This window comes from Schizosaccharomyces octosporus (genome assembly GCF_000150505.1).
Source record: "Schizosaccharomyces octosporus yFS286 unplaced genomic scaffold supercont6.2, whole genome shotgun sequence".
In the NCBI taxonomy this organism is placed as follows: domain Eukaryota; kingdom Fungi; phylum Ascomycota; class Schizosaccharomycetes; order Schizosaccharomycetales; family Schizosaccharomycetaceae; genus Schizosaccharomyces; species Schizosaccharomyces octosporus.
In genome coordinates, this window is record NW_013185620.1 from 1,043,107 (window position 1) to 1,061,120 (window position 18,014).

The following is an 18,014-nucleotide window of genomic DNA, read 5'->3' on the forward strand; positions in this document are numbered from 1 at the left end:
TACAATAAACAAAATTGTATTTACAAATGAAAATGCTAAATCCCGGTATATCACTAGGGTCAGCTGATGATTTAGGGTAGGGTAGGTGACTGCACTTTCAAGTGTTCTGCAGGACGTAGTGTCAGTGGTAGTGAACAGTTCGACGAACTTTTTCAAAGACCCTTCCCAAAACAAGCCAAAATGAAGGTGGAAATCTGCTCATTCTCCGGTGCTAAAGTTTACCCAGGAGCTGGAAGACTTTTTGTTCGTGGTGACAACAAGGTTTTCCGCTTTGTAAACAAGAAGTCTGAAAGCCTCTTCTTGCAACGCAAGAATCCCCGTCGCTTGTCTTGGACCGTCCTTTACCGTCGCATGCACAAGAAGGGTCTTTCTGAAGAATCCACCAAGAAACGCTCTCGCCGTACTGTTAAACACCAACGTGGTGTTGTCGGTGCTTCCGTGGATGTCATCAAGGAAAAGCGTAACCAACGCCCTGAAGTCCGTGCTGCTGCCCGTGCCTCCGCTTTGAAGCAAGCTAAGGACAAGAAGGCTACTTCTAAGTCTGAGAAGAAGGCCGGCAATGCCAAGTCTTCTGCCGGTGCTGCCCGTGGTCAAGCCATCAAGAACGCTAAGGCCGCTGCTGCTCAATAAAATGAACGACAGCTTCATATAATAAGATGACATTCTGTACATTTATGCTGCAGATATTGTAAAAACTGTATAACTGATATCACCAATAGTAATATGTGAATTTTTTTTAATCTTACACAAAAGATCATTGGATCACAATTAGAAAATCTCTACCATATAGCCTTCATGCTTAACATAAGCTAACAATAAATCTCAGTGATAATACTACTAGTAATGTATCCAATATCTACGATGAAAGAAGAAAATCATGACTTGTGTATAAAACTAGCATAATCTACTCTATGTTTTTGGCTTGATAAAGCAAAATATAAGCACTGTCAGCTTCACCACCGCCATCTAATGACTCAATCTTTTCTGCGGGTACAGTGCTGACTCGGGAGTCATTAAAACGGAACCACTCACTGTGCTGATCGGGATTACGAATCCAAGCTTGGTAATGTCCAGAAGAAGCACTTGCACCTGAATGCGATAAAACACCAATTAAATCATACAAGCCGGTAATGTTGGCTCCGTCATCCTCACTGAGTTGTGGGTCTACAAGTGATTGGCATGTTGCAATCTGTGTTAGCCTACTCTCTGCCTCAGATTCTCGTTCTTCTTCAGAGGGCTGGATCTTAATCCGTTTAGTGTTTCGTTCTTGCTCCTCATCATTTTTTTCAATCTCTCGGAGTTTATCACGGACAGGAATTAGTTTTTGCGAAAGCTCGGGGGAACAAAATTCAACGGCATCTAGTTCAAAAGGAAACTTAACTTTACGAAGGATCTTGGCCTTTTGACCAAGAGAAGCTTTCCAGTAAAAGCGAACAAAGTTCACAGTCAAATATTTAGGCAATCGGGAGATCCGTGAGACTTTGTTGTATATAGCATCACGATTTAAGACATCACTACGCTTGGTAAGTTTTTGGGTTAAACCTTCCAAAATGCCTTGAGTCATGTAGTTCGTATGCATTGAAATATGGCATGGAAGGCTAAGGAAGGTATCTTGAGAGACTGTAGGTTCTTCATTTTCGTTTTCATCACATTTCATCGTAGATGTAAGTTTTCCAGACATATTTTTCTGTACCCATTCTGAAGATAATGAACGTTGCAAAGAAGATAATAAGAATGACCAGCATTCTTCGGCATCTTGTTGTGCATACCCACCCGTTTCTCGACTCATTTCAGAAAATTGAGGGTATTCTAAACGTAAATTCTAAATATGGATTAGACAATTGCTCTCAAGCATAGACCCAGTTGATATGTTTCATACCTGAAGAAACCGAACGGGGGTTATAGAATTGGCGGAATCCATAGAACGTAAAAGACTGGAGAATTCGCCAATGACACCAGAAGAAACATTAGATTTTTGAACTGCGTCCTTGAGTTCAGGGATAGCCCGCAGTAATTGGACTGTAGAATTCATGTAACATGTATTTCCTAAATTCACTAGGCCTGATGGATACTACAGCGATTGTTAGATATCGAAATGCTAGTTTGAGTGAAATAAAAGAAGAAAAGAATCTCTTTTTGAGACAGCAAACGGCCCCAATACATCTTCAGCAGTCGTTATACATACCTTCTCATCATCTGAATCTGAGCCATGGTCTACAGCCCCAGTCGTGATGGGAATTGGAATATTCGTTACTAACTCACCCGGAGTACCCATCATCATAACTGTAGCATTCGGCTTCAAGCCGACGTTTTTCATAACTTGGTCATCTTTCAGTTGGCCACCTTTCACGATAATCTTTTGCCGTTCAGCAGGTACCTGAGTAAGAATTGACAACTTATTTTTTAAGGAAATACCAGAATCTTCGGGATCATATTCGACATTGTATGCTTTTCCCTGCCAACGAATTGTTACAGGAACCATCCTTAGAAAATACAGAATTCAGAAAATGAAGTAAGCAGTCAATCGACGCGTTTCTATAAAAAAGATCTAAAAACAATGGAGTCGTTGATATAGGGAGAGTCAACAAGTGTCATTCTTAGACATAAGCCCGGCTGTGCCGCGGAGGTAACCGCGGTGTAGTCTACCTAGGAGTAAGAGTGAGTCTACGCAACTGAGACCATATACGAATTACAACTTAAACCACACAAAAAGAAACAACAGATTTAAGAAAATATGGTATTTATACGAAATAATGTCAGGAAACTAACAAGCATTATTTAGTCTAATACCTTACGACCTTATTTGAACGCTGTACGCTCTACATTGACAGCGTCTTTAGCATTAGAAGAGTTTTCGTCGGAAATTGTAGAGCGACAAAGCCAGCCGGAGGTTGAAGTTGGAAAGTCTTTAGAGGTTCTTCTGAAGCCTCTTGTTGTTTCTCGTAATGAACAAGAGCAATGCTTGATTGAAAGTTCAGTAAATAGGTACGACTTCCACTTGTAAACATATTCCTGGGTTGGTCTGTTGATTTCTCTGTGATTCATCAATCCAGATATTCTTGTTTTTGGAATAAGTGCGTTTGACGTCGATTAGCTAATCAATTGTAGCGTGCGTTTCAGTATCCGTATTAAGCAAGTGGATGAAATAGAACGGATTTTGGTGCATAAGTTTATGCAGTTTTTGATGGGACGTGCAGAATCGTTCTTTATCTTACGTCGGAAACCCGTTCCGGTAGGTTATATGCAAGTGTTAGCTTTCTTACTTCACAGGCTAACTTTGTTGTCTCTTTTGAATTAAATAGCATACTAACTAGCTTAATTTAGGGATACGACATTTCTTTCTTAATTACAAATTACCACACTGAAGAGATGTTGAAACACAAACTCGTTGACTTTATCATTGAATTCATGGAAGAAGTGGACGCTGAGATTAGCGAAATGAAGCTTTTCCTGAACGGTAGAGCTCGTCTGGTTGCCGAATCTTACTTAAGTTGTTTTTGAGTTCCCTTACTTCTTTCCGGTAGAAAAATCATTTTTAACCTTCTCTTTTCTTCTTAACCCGTTACTTCCAATCCTCGTCTTCTATTCTCTAAACACACCTCTTTTTTATACACATATGCATTTTGATGCATACATGACGACGCTTCTTACGTTCTGAAACTTTCGTATAATGATTCTATGAACGACTTCAAAACGTCGCATTCATATAAGCCAAGTGCCTCATGCTTCATCCTAAGTTTTGATCCTTGTAACCTCCTAATACTTATTTTTTTATCTCCTTGTATGTCACAGTCATTCCATCTCTGTATATTCATATTTGCAAGTGTTTACTTAACATAATTAAACGTATCGTATTTAACCTTTAGTAAGATATTTCATCGCTACGATACACTATGTCTCTTTGTTTGGGTTTCGAGTTTTCTCACAAATTATGGTAAATAAAGGAAACTAGTGTTTTCGACTCTTTTTTTCATATTCTTTCTTTACCAAAAGTATAGTTCTAGATCTTGTACCAACTGTGGTTTTGGGACCGTCAAAGTAACGTTCCCTTTTGCAGATTTAATGCATCCAAACATCTTGTACTTTGAAACGTGATCCCATGGTACAGTCTGCTACACCTAAAGACGAAACGCCGGATGATGTTCCACAGGGGAGCTTCTTGAATTCATTCAAGAGAACTACGAACCTTGAAAAGCCTCCTACAGATACGAGAGACTCGTTTGCACGAACACCATCGCAGGGCTTTTCTAGTAGACAAGCGAACCCTTTAGAATTTACACCACTCTTGAATTCAGGGAGAAAGAACTCATCTCATCAAACATCTTATTTGGATGAAAAAAGTCCCTACCGTCAAGATTTCTCAATTCTGTCGCCCGTGTCGGAAAAAGCATCTCAGGAAGGTATTAGTATTGATCAAAAAAGTGACGCTTTTGATATTTCAAAATTGGAAGAGAGCTCTTTTATATCGAATGCTGAACGAACGAACGATGAGCTTCCTGCTAATGCAGCTCTTACTTTACGTGAACAGGAAAAGATCCTTGAGAATGTTGGCAGAGAAAACTTTGGTCTACGTGTGAAAATCGCTTACCTTAATAAACGTCTTGATTCTATGGCACCAGAACAAATCCGTGAAGCAGTGAACGACAATGTGGATCTTCATGTTGAGCGAACGAAACTGCTTTTACAGTTAAAGAAAAGTGAACAACTACTTACAAAATCACATTCGGAAAATGATGATCTTGTTAAAAAAATTCAGTTTCTTGAAAAGGTGAATAGCGTCGAACAATCCCAAAATATGAAAGTGTTTATGGAACGTATTCGATCTCTCGAAACCGAATGTTCTCAACTAAAAGCTCAGCAAGCAAAGTCTTCTCCACCACCAAATGAGAATGCAAACCAAGTCGACATGGATTATGATATGAGAAGGCTTCAAGACCGGTACGATGAAATTAACGAAGAGCTTAACGTTGCTCAGGATATGCTAAATGAGAAGGACGAAGAAATTTCTTCACTGAAGAAGCAACTAGAGGAACTTCCATCTGGTGATCGTTCACATTCACGAAGCAAGGAAGACAATTCTCATGTTCAACTACTGATGGATTTTGAAGTACTCGAGAAGAAATATGATGATCTACAGGATGAATTGGTTCATTTGAAAGACGAGCTTCAACAAAAAAATAACGAACTAGATTACACGCAGGATATTTCAGAAGTGCAAATGCTAAAAGAGAAGCTACACGAAGCTGAACTTCATATAGAGTACCTCAATAATCAAATCCACGACTTTGAAGACATGAACAATGAGTTGGAAGACCTCACTAATCATATAGAAAATATGGAAAATGAGAAAAACGATTTACTTGTGAAGATTAAGTCTCTAGAAAGCACTAACGGTGATTTAAGAGAGATGTCGGCTTCATTAGGAAATCAACTCGAGTCTTTTAGAAACAAAAATATATCTTTGGAAGAGAAGAACAAAATGCTTGAGTTGATGTCGCAATCTAATGATACGGAAAACATTCTGCGGGAACTGAATATCAGACTAGAAACGATAACTGCTGAAATGACTGATTTACGTATGAGATACGAGTTGAATTTAGCTGATTTAGATTCTTTAAAGAAAGAAAAAATGAGTTTGCAATTTGAGAATGAAAGACTTCGAGTGGATACTGAAGTCACTGTTGGTCAGTTGAACCAGGATATTGAACATGAAAAGGCAAAGTATGCCCAGCTGGTAGAAAATTCGACGAGAACTCGAAATTCGTTGGAAGAGAAAAATGGCTCTTTGGAAGTTTCTCTGCAATCAAAGGAGAAAAGCGTTTTTCTACTTGAAGAGCAAATTCGGAACTTACGTGCATCTGAGCAAGAACTATTGACAAGATTACATAGCGGGCAGGAAACTATTTCAAATCTAAGAAAAAATTTGAATAAGTTTGAGCTTGAAAAAGAAGAGCTAAGTCAAAAATTGCGTGAAAGAGTGATTTCGTCTCCTGCTAAAAGCAGTAATCTTATTGATAATATGAATGATGAATTAAGTGTTCTTCGAAGAGAAATTTCAGATATTAAAGACGAATTAGAATTGAGTGAACAAGACCGTGAGGAAGCGTTAGCAGCGCAAGCAAAATTAACATCACAGGTCGATCAATTGAGTAAAGAGAGACAAAATATGATGTCGGAATATACGAAGCTAAAAGACGAGCTTTTTCAGTTGCAAGACCGATATCGCAGAAAGGAGTTGGAAGTATCAGATTTAAATTTGAAACTTTCGGAGAAAAGAACATCCGTAACTAATGTTGAAGAAATTGAAAAACAGAGGAAGAAATTAGATATATTTGCTGAAGACATTCGACGTCTTGAAGCTGATAAGATGAATTTGGAAAAAGTGGCATACCAATTGAGTAACGCTATACAGGAGTCGGAAGTCAATGAGAATTCTTTTAAAGAAAGGTTCTGTGCTTTTCTTCTAGAAAGACCGTCATCGATAACCTTCGATAAAGTTGTGACCCAAATTGAAGACTTAATCAGAAGTCAGAAACAGAAAATTCAAGAATTGCAAGCGGAAATTGACAAACTTAGCTATGAGAGTTTGAACGGCCAATTTGCGACGAAGGTTGGATTATCTGAACCTGAAAAGCTTGGCATTTCTCCTCTTGATAAACATAAAGTTCAGGAAATGCTGGAAAGTTATCGTGAGCGGCTTCATAAAGAGGTAGAATCCAAGTATTCTCTCAAAGCTGAATTACAGAATTTGAAGAAGGACAGTAGATCATACTTCGAGAAGGCAAGACTGCTAGAGAAAGAAAAGTACTATCTGGAGTCCGAATTAATGAGAATTAAATCTTCTAGCAATTCTAATTTAATAAACGATGAAGAAAAAAGGTTACTACATCAGAAGGTGAAAGATCTAGAGAAGGAATTACGAATTGGTGCCCAACTTTGGACTGAGAAAGAGAACTTGAGATCTCCTAATGGTGATCGACATACCCTAGACTCAATGAAAGATGCCCTTTATTCCAAGACCATCAAGATGGAACAACTAAAGTCGCTATATGAGAAACTGAAGTCAGAATATAACATTTTACTGAGAAATGATAAAGCGGAATACCCACGATATAACGAGTATGATAAGATTTCTGCTGGATCGCAAAATTTACGAATAAAACCTACTTCAGAAGTTAAGGGTTTAATAAAGATGACGCAGTTTTTACAGTCAAAGTTTGAAAGGGAGCATACTCTTCGACTTGATTTAGCTTTTTCCAAGAAGTTTATATTACTTCAGCTAACTGGGTATGAAACTTGTAACAAACTCAATCTACGTTTGTTGCAAAAGATTGGCATTACGCCAGACAATGCGGTGAGAAAGAAGAGAATTTCCTTTAAGAGTGTTACTATATTAATATGTTCTGTACAACGAATGAAGCGAATGAGGCATGATTGGCAGAAGCAATTGGAAGTAAGACAATCTTTACAAAGAGCAGCTGAAAAAGCGCGTTTGGAGGCTAAGAAAATTAATGTCTAATCTATATGTTGAGTCGCATGAATGTAATATCAATTTATGAAATTTAAATATGGATAATAATTTATTAAAATTCATTAATCTTCGTAAACATTAGAGCTTATTGTTAGTCACTTTGATTATGACAAGAAAATTCAGATTCATTATTAAATGTGAAATGCTAACAGCCTGAAATAAGAGTATTAGAAGTAGGTATCAAAGAATCGGGGCAAAGGGAGCGAAAATACATATTTAAAAGAACTGCTGTGATACCCCAGATTCGAGGAACATCCTTGATGTTGAACTCAATGTATTCAAGATCAGTGTTTCGAAATTTGGTAACCTTTTGGTAATTTGGATTTAGAAAAGAGGTCAAAGGAATGCAATAAACTTTATCCACTTCACCAAAACCAAGACTTGGAAGATTGTTTTGGATCGTGAATGCCACATAGGAATGAATTTCGGTGCGAAGATCTTTTGTAAATAAAGAAGGGATTCTATTCACAAAGGTAAAGAAATCCGGAAGTAGATCGACTTCTTCATAGGTCTCTCGCAAAGCTGCATAATAATGTGATCCATCAGAGGGTTCCACGCGGCCACCTGGAAAACACATTTGACCTGCATGAGATCGTAAATACGAAGATCTCTGTGTTAACACTAGACAAGCACGATGCTCACAGTTAATTAAAGGCTAAAAGGTAAAAGCGATTAGCATATAAACCCTTATAAATGTGAAAAATGGTGCTTACGATCAACACAGAAGCAAACTTTGCAGGATTGTAAGAGGGCGAATAACGAAGATGAGTCGGTCGTCGTCGAAGTAATTCGGCCTGTGCCTCCAATGATTCAGCGTTTAAAATCCCACGCTCGCTCACTACTTTTTCTCTTGCAAGTTTCTGTAGAGCTAGTTGTTCAAAAACTTTTTCACTATAACTGTCATTCTCTGCTAGTGTCGTATACTTATGAGCTCGCTCACTTGCAGGGAATATTCTGCCTATCCTGTTATTTTCTTTTGAAAAAGTATTCCCTTGCTGATTCCACGAATAGTTTGCTAAAAAGTTTGGCACGGTCCGCAACCGACGGGGTAGTAGATGAAGATCTTTTATATGTTTGTTTGGGAATTTCATAAGTAACTCTAGACTTTTTCAAGTCTAACCGTGAAATTCCTTGACTAACAAATCGTTGAAATGTTTGACTTCTAGCAATCTTAAAGTTTCCATTAGCATTCAATTATATGTTTGCTTTTGTATTCATCTTTTCTTACCTTTGAAGCTAAAGATGTGGTTATAAGTTCAACTATAATTTTTCTGATCATAAGGAGTTTTTAGTTATCTGAAGCATTACATCTTTGCATAACCTTCGTAAGACAAAATGGTATGCAAATTCCAACTGCGAAAAAATATCATCAAACAAAAATAAATAAATAAAAGAAATTATTATTCATTGTCTTCATACATTATAAATAATTTATGCTACAATAGAAGTAACCTGGCAAGAGAATGGATGATATTGTTTGGTTACTCTTGGTTTCTGTAGTCCTGACATAAGTTTTGGATGATCTGTTTGAGGGAACAAACTTACAAAATATCGGGCATTAAAACAGCCTTGCACATTCAATAGTAACATCATATCATTCACCTAATTTAAGCACTAATGTACAGTGGGTAGAATACGGCTACCCAAAACAAGTTAAGTTTCTAATGAGAACTCGCACAATTGCCAAGAATAGCAAAAGTCTATACCAGACGGGGTTGTTTCATCTTCACATTTACAATAAAAGTCATACTCTTAGAGCCATCCATATCTTGCCAAACGTGACATACGACGTAAAAACTTTCTGGTAGTTCAAACAACAGCTCTTTTCACTCCCAAAATCATATTATAATCTCCTCAAACTTCCATGCTCGCTTTATGTTTGGTCGGTGACAGCGTAGGATAAAAATCATGGGATTTTCGATAACTGTATTCACACTCCAATACATGTAGATATTCTTTGTATTTTATGCTCTTTTCATATAAAAATTTCATTTTTTTGTTCCAATTCGATAGTGCTTTTGTGTAATTCTTTGATCCCGACCCATAACAGCTAAGCATTTTGTCAAGTACATTTTGAAATTCCAAACAGGTTCTCAGTAGAACAGGCACATTACGACGGAAATTGTTCACTTTTTCCCGTAGTGGACGTGGAATATCTCGTATTCCTTGCATATCTGAAGGCTCCCAGTTTTGGATTTCCACTAAATCTCCAACGTAAGTAAGTCTACCATCAGCAGAGGTGTAATGGGGTTTTTCCTCTGCCCGTTGTAAAACCGGACCCCAGCCATATTCGGTATTCGTAATATTCTCAGGAAGAGGATGGCAGGATGCCATCGCAGCATTAAAATTAATCGCATGTATCCACTCATTTAATACGAGAATGTTGTCTACTTGAAAAAGTATACTGCAGTCACCAGGAATCTTGAGCATCATACAGTTATCTTTTCTTGAAGTGCATGACGATGGCACGTCAACACTTGCAATCGTATTTTGTAAATCGATCTCTTTATGAATTGTTCCATGTTTCATCCAAACCTCAGCATCAGAAAGGTCTCCGGAAGTAAACATATTTAATTTGTATATATACAGCTTCCCTTGCGAAACTTTAGCAAATCGTTTATACCAAGGTCCAACTGTCCATTTTCCATTCTTGTCAGGGATTACTTTTTTATATGAAATTAAACCTTGACGCAACCAAGGTAATTTTTCATGTGTTTTTTCTTCCTTCATATGATATTCATAATTGAAAATCTGAAAGTGTGGTCTTCCGTCGATCACCTCTGGCTCTGGAAGATCTATCGTTTTTGTTGCGAAAAGGCCGGCATTGGCTTCTGTTAATACGTAAGATGAGTTTTCTTTAAAGGCGTCATTTTCACTGGCAATATCTTGATTCATTATTTTTTTCTGTGGCTCGGCTCTTCGCAACAATTCTGACATTAAATTCACTTTCTCCCTTTGCGGACTAACTTGGCCTTTCACTTGGTTGCATAACTGTATATAAACTGCCTTTGGTACTTGAAATGGATTGACAACAAACAAATCGTAAAATTCACTAAGCATACACTCAAGAGCAAACCCAACCTCTTGTGGCATAGTATTCCAAGATGCGCATAGAACTTTAGCAAGCATTGTTTTCGATTTTCCATATTTTCTCCACTTCCGTCTTTGCTCAATAGGAACAGCACAAATAGCTTCGGGATGGATTAAGGGCAAAATGGTTTGGAACGTTGTTTTAATAAATGTTTCCGCTGATGTATAATTGTACATACGACGTCTAGTATTTGTTTCTTTATGCAATCGGACAAGGGATTTCAGAAGCTCCAAGACGATTTCTTCGGTTAAAAATCCAAATGTTGAATTTTGGTTTAACCATTTGTTAGCGAAAATGCGTATTAATCGTGAGTTCATGAAATCTTCAGAACCATAATAGAGATCGCAACAAATTGTTTGAAAAGCTTCGTAAAGGCTTAGATTTTTCAAATCATAATATGACATAAAATTTGAGAACACTTCACTTTTATTAGAAAAGTAATTAACAAACCAATCGGTGAAATTATAGGAAAGCAATTGATTCTGTTCAAGATCCCATAAACAATGGGCTAGTTTTGCAGGATCAGAAAATCGCGAGTCGCTGCAGACTTGTAATAAAGGAAGGTAGGATGCATTTGGGATATGCAAAACTCGAAGCGCGCAGTGTGGAATTAAGAACCTTATGTTCTCGTAATCATTCGGTTCTTCCTTTTCTTTTATACTTGATGTAGGGGTTTCATCATCATCGAACTTCAAATCAATATTGTTCAACGTCTCAATATCATAAACATCATCACCTTCGTCGGTACAATCTTCCATAAACTCTTCCAAAAATGTTTCCTGTATATCCATTGTCTTCAAATCTGGATTAGCAAATAGCTTATTTCCTATTTTCTGTGGTTTAGCTCGAATACTCCGTAAATTCCCCATTTTCTTTATTTCCTCAGCAATTCCGTTCCAATCTTCATTATCGCAACCGATGTTCTTCTTCAGTTGGCATAAATAGCTTCTTTCATCATAGCTAAAATTTTCATGATCTTCTTTTAAATAATTAACAAAAGACTTCAATCCATCCGGGGTATCCGGCGTTGAGAAAATCTTGTCACGTCGCATAAGTTCCTCACATAAATCTATTTCGGAAATAGAAGCATAGAAAGTTACAAGAGATGATTGAATGTTGAGTATTTTCTCCAGTGGAGCTTTAAGATACCTAGCAAACACTAGGGCAAATTGGTGCTCAGCATGTCTCAAATCGTAGACACGGAGCAAATGCTTAGCGGTCCTGCAAAAGTAGAGTCTATCAGAAAGACGCTCTATCAAATATGATTCCGGCTCATTGTTTTGTTGATCAGTGGTAAGCAAACGTTTAGGTTGCAGAGTGTCAGCTCGAATAGTCTGTTGGGAAACATCGCTTTTTTTATCATGATCTATCTTCTCATTGATAATGTCGCTTGGAATGTTTTCCTTCTGTAAATCTTTCAATGTTTGATTTTGGATTGTAACCTTGTCAGGGGTTACTGGTGGAGTCAATTTTGATACCGCTTCCTTTTCATTTTCCTTAGACGCTAATCCTTCTGTCTCTACAACTTTCTTAGAAAATTGAGGTGTATTAGCAAACTGCTCAGCTAATGAGCGAACGTGTCCTTTCCATGGTGCATCTTTTAAATCATTATCATTTGGTATTTCTTGTACGTTGGCACCTTTTGTATCATTTTTCATAAAATTCGATGTTTTTTCTCTGATGGCTTGCAAAAACCTGTGAGACGCTGATTGTTCTTGGAAAATGTCGGTTTCGGTGGACTTCGCGGGTTCATTGGAGTGATTAATAGAAGCAAATTTTGTAAATACGTCTTTAATTTGATTCACTTTCTCGGTAACAATGTTGGACACTTGATCTGGTCGACTATTAACTGCATTGAGATCATTATGATTCTCCTCAGAAGTAGCATCTCTTCTCTGTTCATTGCGGCGCCTAGCAAGTTCTATTCTTGCACGAACATTAGCTCCTGAAACTTGCTTTTGTATTCTTCGTCGAGCAGATAAACTTAAGGTTCCGGATGGATAAATTTCATTTGGAAAGTTTGACACAACTAAGCGAGGCTCCGGTGTAACATTCCGTTTCTTTGAAGGCTGAATTTCATCAATACCATCCAATCCTCTTTTCGTTGAAGTAGCGCTACTGCTTACACTCCGCAAGTGTACCTCTTCGTTGTCGTTTTGTGACAGGCGAGAAGAACTGCGTGTAGGAGCACTTATAATCCTATTTGCTGATGAATTATTTTTCGGGGATTTCTTCCTGAACGTTAATGAAGCTTTAGGGCTTCTTCTTCCATCGTACAAAGACTTAAACTTGGTCGTGGATTTCTTGGGGAGCAAGTCACCATTCAGTACTTGTGCAGTGGATTTGTAGGCTTTCTGGTTTGAAGGTTCTTGGCGAGAGGTTCGGCGCAAATTAATGAAATCTATAATTCTATTTGATTTAGGAAAACGTCTAACGTCGAATCTTTCATGATCATTTATTTCGCGTTCAGTGATTTCAACATCGACTTCGTCCAATTTTGAGGATATCGTGGGCTTGTCAACAGGAATCTTGGTAACTTTGTCTTGGCTCAGTCGATAATTGTTAAAAGCGGTTCCCGAATGCAAACGTTTTCCTTTATTTTGGTAAGGGGAATCTTGAGATGTTGGATCGAATTTTGGTCGACCGTCCTTGCAGGATTCAAACCCAGCTAATTTTTCGATAAAACTGAGATGAGTTGGTGAGGTTTCTTCTTCAACCATGGTATAAATATTAAGTAATCCTGTTATGTTTTATAAAATAAAAGTTTAGTATAAATCCGCTTGAATGAATCAATTGATGGCCGACTTAAGATGCTGCAAGGCCTTGTAACAGTTTCGATCGGAGGAGATAACTAATAAAATATTCTAATACTTCACAAACAGACGTTTTGGTTCGTCAGTTAAAGAATACCTCCTTCAAATCCTCTTTATACAACGCAAATTCCAATTTGCAGGAGTATTGGCCGGTCCTAATTGGGAATGGTAAAAAATAAGTGAATATAGGAGGGCAATTATATGTATACATCAACAAACAATGGCTTGCTCTGCAGGTTTGCTTGATATAAACAAACAGCATGCGTCTTGATAAATGTAAACAAACAATGGCTATAAAAACGAGCAAACGAAAACTGCAAGCACAAAAACAAATAATTGATCCAATTAGGTTTTATCAATAAGTTTTTTATGCCAACCCAAGCAATTAATCGCTACATCGTTTTTTCCCAAGTTTACAAAACTAAGCATTTTGACCTCTTCCACGCACAATGTGACTAATTTTGTTAAAAAAAAATCAGTTTTCCTTCAGAATACAAATAGGAGAACATTAAAACCTCCGTTCTTTTCACATGGATAATGGATGAGTAGTCTTGTTGGCGATGCTCAGTAACATATATACCATTCCTAAGATTTGGTTAAATAATTACAACAATTAATATATTTTTTATAGCATATTGTTGGCAAGAGTAAATTTACATATGATTCGAAAGTATTGCATTCGTAAAAATACAATCGTAAGTGGACATATATAGTAAGGCAAAGCAAGAACCAAGAGGAATTATAGTACAATAGATTACCTTGGTGAAATGGACCCTAAATTTAAAAATGACATAAAAAAGAGGTTTTCTAAAGATCGAAAACTATTACAAAATGTTATAACGGAATGCGGTATGAATGAGAACGTCCTCAAGCAGTAGAAAAAAGCTAATTTGAAGAGCAAAATCCTGGTTTATGTTCATTAATTGATAGAATATGCACTTATTATGAAGCGCCAGAAGTCTATGGAAAAAATGTTGAACCTGCAACAACGGGCATGAAAAGGAAAAATCGACTTGAGAATGATACCGGAAACCTGGTTTATGCAGTATTGGGACTCTCGTTTCAATTACCCATGAGGAAACGTTTTGATACATATATATATGAACATGGTATCAGCATTACTTTACCCGGAGAAGAAAACTCAGTGGAAATTTGGCTACCTTGGACAGATATCTACTTCGTTTGTCATACACCTGGTCCTCGAAAAGCTAATGTTCAGAATAACATAATTATTTTTAGAAAGAGCGAATCAAAAAGCAACTCTGTTCTAGAGGACGCAACTACTGAAGGGAATGAACCCATCCTCTTTACTGCACCGTATTCTTTGGAAAAGCTGAAACTAGTAGAAGGCCAACGTTCTTTCGTTCATTGTACGAATTCTTGGGACATCTTTAGAGACTTTTTTGAGTATGTGGGGATAAGTACTATTGCTCCATCTAAAGAAGAATTTGTGTGTCCTGTAGCTCAAACCGGCGACAACGGGGTATCGTATGGCGTAGAAGCAAATTATAAGAACAAAGATGGTATTTCTTTTTTGCTAAGGACCTGAATTACTAACCCCTTTTTTTCTTAGGCTACCTATATTTTCTAAAGAAAGGTGTCCTTTGGGGGTTTCGTAAACCCGTGCTATTTATTGAAACTTCAGATATTCAGAATTTTTACTATAGTAATGTTTTACAAAGAACTTTTTCTATAAATTTTGAAGTGAGGGATACGACAATATCTTTTGATATGATTGATCAAAGCGTTTTCCAAGCCCTAAATGAATATGCAACGACGCATGGATTGATGGACACCAGTTTAGCAGAAGAAAAAGCTGCTCCTCCAACGAAGAATCCCACTAGTACGTACTTGCAAGAGGCTGAAGAAGATGAAGACAATGGGTCAGATGATAATTATTCAGATGCAGAACAAGTAAAAGATGAAGGAAAAGATGAAGACCAAGAACAGGAACAAGAATCTGATGATGACAGTGAAACTCTTGACTCCGATGAATAACTACCCTAGAATATATACATTAATTTTGCTTTCTTTCATACTTTAGTTTCAATGACTTGTCAATTGCAAACATTATATTTTTTCAATAGCAAAAGATTTATACTTAGAAGTCTAGGCTGAAAAGAAACTAATGAAATGGAAGCATTTGTTTATTCTCAGTCAGATCCCTTTCGCTACAGAATCTGTATCGTCTGTCGCGACTAATTCAACAAGATCTATTAATTGTAATAACGTTTCGATTTAATCATGTTCAAGTCATTAATGTTTCTTTTATTAAATGCGTATTTTTTGATATCAGAAGATGAACTCCATTGTTTATTTACTTACGTACTTTAACGTCATCGTTAATCGGGTACTGTAATACAGTGAATGTCTAATGCTATTGAGTAGGAAAATAAAGTAAGAGTGAAAACCCAAGGCAAAAAACTAAAACCAGAACCACAAAGCAGGATGCCGAAAGCAAGAAAACAGCGTGGAAAAAAGCATTCATCCAAGAAGGATGTTGAAACAGAAGAGGTGCAGACTGAGATTGGCGACCAAGTTCCTCCTACAACCGTTGAAGAAGGACAAGAAGAAAGTGGATTTCAAGTCAATCCTTACACGAATGAGCCAGTGCAACCGTTTCTCGGTGCATTAGATCCTGAAGAAGAAAAATACTTTCAAGAAGCCGAGAAGGCTTTCGTGAATCATTTTACACGCAGCAATGAAGAGACGCGATTTTTTATCGACAGCGTTTATCGGGAAATTAAAGGAAAAGAATTAATCGTTTTAAATAATGTATTTGGCTCTAAGGTGATGGAGCATATGTTTCCTTTGGCAACGACTAGCCAGATTAAGTCTATCTTTTCGTCTATGAATGGACATTATCTAGAAGTTGTTCAAACAACATTTGGTTCTTATGCCTTTGAAAAGCTTTTGAGTCATATGGCTTATATTGTCGATTTGGAAACAAGAGGGGCGTTGGACAATGAAGAAGAAATGTTGGAAGGAGAAGATCAAGTATTCAGCACGGCAGAGTCACTAGTGATGTACATGTGCAATGAAATACGACCAGATTTCTCTTTGCTTATCAACCATAAGCTTGCCGTGCACGTTCTCCATAAAATTCTAATGTTATTAGATGGATATCGGTTTGTGTACGCCGAGGGTCGTCGCGAATCCATGGTACAAATACGCGTTCCTGAAACTTTTCCCCAGTTTGCCTACTCCATTATTGATAGTGCGGCGGAGAATTTAACTGCTTTAGAATTGCGGAATTACTGTGTTGATCGCTATGCGTCTAAGATCATGCAAGCATTCGTACGTATCGACTTTGAGCGAGCACAAGGTGGGAAAAAGAAAAAGGTTGCTCCTTTAGTCGATAAATTACTACTTTCTTCGGATAATAATCTGAAGGAATTACCATTCTTGGATACCTTATTGAAAGATGAAGCTGCTTCTCGGATTTTGGAGATCATTATAGAGAAGATGCCGAATGCACAACTTCCAAGATTCAGAGAAGCTTGGGAAGGCCGCTTTTATCGACTTTGCACGCACCCAATTGCCAACTTCGTCATGCAACGTTATATCAATCGACTTCCCGTGGAAGAACTTGGACACGTAGTACAGGAATTGAAGCAAGGTTCTGATAATGTAGTACGCAAATCATTCTTGGCAGTCTTGAAGACTCTCCTACAAAGATGTAACGCTCTTCAAGCTTACCAACATGATTTAGCTTCTTTGATATTTGCGTCCGCCGAGGAAAATGAAAAGAAGAAAAACATAATTCCTATCCTTTTGCGCTCAAAGCATAAAAGAGACATGTCTGATCCTGAAAATAAGAGAAAGCTGGTTAATAATATGCTAGGCGCACAGTTGTTAGAAGAATTCCTGAACGGTCCCAAAGAATATGTTGAAGTAATTTTAAATAATCTGTTGGAGCTCAGCCATGACCAATTAATGGAATACTGTCAAGAGAGTGTTTCATCTCGTTTGATTGAAAGTATCTCAGATTGGCCAGCCTTAGATCTCATTTTCAAGAAGAAGTTTTTGAATATGTTTTCAGATACGATTGTAGAATTGTCTATTTCGGCGTCGGGCTCTCATATTGTTGACAAGCTTTGGAAGCTATCACGCGGATTACCTCTTTACAGGACGCGTATTGTTCAGGAGCTTGTCCAAGGTGGTGACAAAGTTAAATTCGACTTTTACGGGAAAAAGGTATGGTCGAACTGGAAAGCGGAACTATTCCGCCGTGCTCCAGATGAGTGGTATCGGTTTATGAAGCAGGATGAGCCTGTGAAGCGAGTTCATGAAAAAGCTCGCAATACGCCAGGATCGTCAGCAAACTCACAACCACTACGTAAAAGACCAAACATGGAAGAAGGCACAAATGAAACAGATAAGCGCATTCGGGCTTAGTGTTTTTGTTTGCAGCATTACGAAAAAAAAAGAACAACTTTATTTATACTCAATTTGGGGACTAGGTTTCATTTTTTTGGCTTTTATATTGTTTACATTTTAGAGAGATTACTAATAAAGCTATCATTTTGATTATTAAACAGTTATGTAGATTTATCAAATTTTGAAAAGTTCACCATTT

The 18,014-nt window shown here is 37.5% G+C and overlaps 8 protein-coding genes across 8 annotated transcripts; 5 read left to right on the plus strand and 3 right to left on the minus strand.

Annotated features, from left to right (window-relative positions):
- Positions 1 to 90: 90 nt before the first annotated feature.
- SOCG_04868 (60S ribosomal protein L24) lies at positions 91 to 965 on the plus strand. The gene has a single exon (XM_013164015.1). It carries the CDS (start codon positions 181 to 183, stop codon positions 628 to 630), a length of 450 nt encoding a protein of 149 aa, XP_013019469.1. The 5' UTR covers positions 91 to 180; the 3' UTR covers positions 631 to 965.
- On the minus strand, positions 893 to 2,569 carry SOCG_04869 (ubiquitin carboxy terminal hydrolase Ubp6). Its single transcript, XM_013164016.1, has 3 exons — positions 2,186 to 2,569; positions 1,880 to 2,071; positions 893 to 1,822 (listed from the first exon to the last, which is right to left on the minus strand). The coding sequence occupies exons 1-3, from the start codon at positions 2,480 to 2,482 to the stop codon at positions 905 to 907; spliced, it is 1,407 nt and encodes a 468-aa protein (XP_013019470.1). The 5' UTR covers positions 2,483 to 2,569; the 3' UTR covers positions 893 to 904.
- Positions 2,531 to 3,790, plus strand: SOCG_04870 (ARP2/3 actin-organizing complex subunit Arc4). The gene is made up of 4 exons (XM_013164017.1): positions 2,531 to 2,737; positions 2,783 to 2,985; positions 3,109 to 3,232; positions 3,325 to 3,790. The coding sequence occupies exons 1-4, from the start codon at positions 2,735 to 2,737 to the stop codon at positions 3,499 to 3,501; spliced, it is 507 nt and encodes a 168-aa protein (XP_013019471.1). The 5' UTR covers positions 2,531 to 2,734; the 3' UTR covers positions 3,502 to 3,790.
- A 91-nt stretch (positions 3,791 to 3,881) lies between these two features.
- Positions 3,882 to 7,621, plus strand: SOCG_04871 (pentrin Pcp1). Its single transcript, XM_013164018.1, has one exon. It carries the CDS (start codon positions 4,100 to 4,102, stop codon positions 7,517 to 7,519), a length of 3,420 nt encoding a protein of 1,139 aa, XP_013019472.1. The 5' UTR covers positions 3,882 to 4,099; the 3' UTR covers positions 7,520 to 7,621.
- SOCG_04872 (coenzyme A diphosphatase) lies at positions 7,536 to 9,048 on the minus strand. Its single transcript, XM_013164019.1, has 3 exons — positions 8,760 to 9,048; positions 8,245 to 8,701; positions 7,536 to 8,186 (listed from the first exon to the last, which is right to left on the minus strand). The coding sequence occupies exons 2-3, from the start codon at positions 8,620 to 8,622 to the stop codon at positions 7,677 to 7,679; spliced, it is 888 nt and encodes a 295-aa protein (XP_013019473.1). The 5' UTR covers positions 8,623 to 8,701; positions 8,760 to 9,048; the 3' UTR covers positions 7,536 to 7,676.
- A 60-nt stretch (positions 9,049 to 9,108) lies between these two features.
- Positions 9,109 to 15,542, minus strand: SOCG_04873 (meiotically up-regulated 79 protein). The gene has a single exon (XM_013164020.1). It carries the CDS (start codon positions 13,340 to 13,342, stop codon positions 9,386 to 9,388), a length of 3,957 nt encoding a protein of 1,318 aa, XP_013019474.1. The 5' UTR covers positions 13,343 to 15,542; the 3' UTR covers positions 9,109 to 9,385.
- SOCG_04874 (histone chaperone Rtt106-like protein) lies at positions 14,066 to 15,592 on the plus strand. Its single transcript, XM_013164021.1, has 2 exons — positions 14,066 to 14,958; positions 15,009 to 15,592. Exons 1-2 carry the CDS (start codon positions 14,430 to 14,432, stop codon positions 15,431 to 15,433), a joined length of 954 nt encoding a protein of 317 aa, XP_013019475.1. The 5' UTR covers positions 14,066 to 14,429; the 3' UTR covers positions 15,434 to 15,592.
- Positions 15,593 to 15,839: 247 nt separating this feature from the next.
- SOCG_04875 (RNA-binding protein Nop9) lies at positions 15,840 to 18,007 on the plus strand. Its single transcript, XM_013164022.1, has one exon. The coding sequence runs from the start codon at positions 15,884 to 15,886 to the stop codon at positions 17,831 to 17,833; it is 1,950 nt and encodes a 649-aa protein (XP_013019476.1). The 5' UTR covers positions 15,840 to 15,883; the 3' UTR covers positions 17,834 to 18,007.
- Positions 18,008 to 18,014: the final 7 nt, after the last annotated feature.

Bases quoted from the DNA above. Each gene is read 5' to 3' on its own strand.
- SOCG_04872 (XM_013164019.1), bottom strand. From the start codon at position 8,622: ATGAAATTCCCAAACAAACATATAAAAGATCTTCATCTACTACCCCGT. The intron at 8,187-8,244 runs GTAAGCACCATT...TTTACCTTTTAG, and splicing joins AGTTTGCTTCTGTGTTGATC to CCTTTAATTAACTGTGAGCA.
- SOCG_04875 (XM_013164022.1), top strand. From the start codon at position 15,884: ATGCCGAAAGCAAGAAAACAGCGTGGAAAAAAGCATTCATCCAAGAAG.
- SOCG_04870 (XM_013164017.1), top strand. The intron at 2,986-3,108 runs GTACGACTTCCA...AATCAATTGTAG, and splicing joins ATTGAAAGTTCAGTAAATAG to CGTGCGTTTCAGTATCCGTA. The intron at 3,233-3,324 runs GTAGGTTATATG...AGCTTAATTTAG, and splicing joins TACGTCGGAAACCCGTTCCG to GGATACGACATTTCTTTCTT.
- SOCG_04873 (XM_013164020.1), bottom strand. From the start codon at position 13,342: ATGGTTGAAGAAGAAACCTCACCAACTCATCTCAGTTTTATCGAAAAA.
- SOCG_04868 (XM_013164015.1), top strand. From the start codon at position 181: ATGAAGGTGGAAATCTGCTCATTCTCCGGTGCTAAAGTTTACCCAGGA.
- SOCG_04874 (XM_013164021.1), top strand. From the start codon at position 14,430: ATGAAAAGGAAAAATCGACTTGAGAATGATACCGGAAACCTGGTTTAT. The intron at 14,959-15,008 runs GTATTTCTTTTT...TTTTTTTCTTAG, and splicing joins AAATTATAAGAACAAAGATG to GCTACCTATATTTTCTAAAG.
- SOCG_04871 (XM_013164018.1), top strand. From the start codon at position 4,100: ATGGTACAGTCTGCTACACCTAAAGACGAAACGCCGGATGATGTTCCA.
- SOCG_04869 (XM_013164016.1), bottom strand. From the start codon at position 2,482: ATGGTTCCTGTAACAATTCGTTGGCAGGGAAAAGCATACAATGTCGAA. The intron at 2,072-2,185 runs GTATGTATAACG...CAATCGCTGTAG, and splicing joins CAGATTCAGATGATGAGAAG to TATCCATCAGGCCTAGTGAA. The intron at 1,823-1,879 runs GTATGAAACATA...ATCCATATTTAG, and splicing joins CCCCCGTTCGGTTTCTTCAG to AATTTACGTTTAGAATACCC.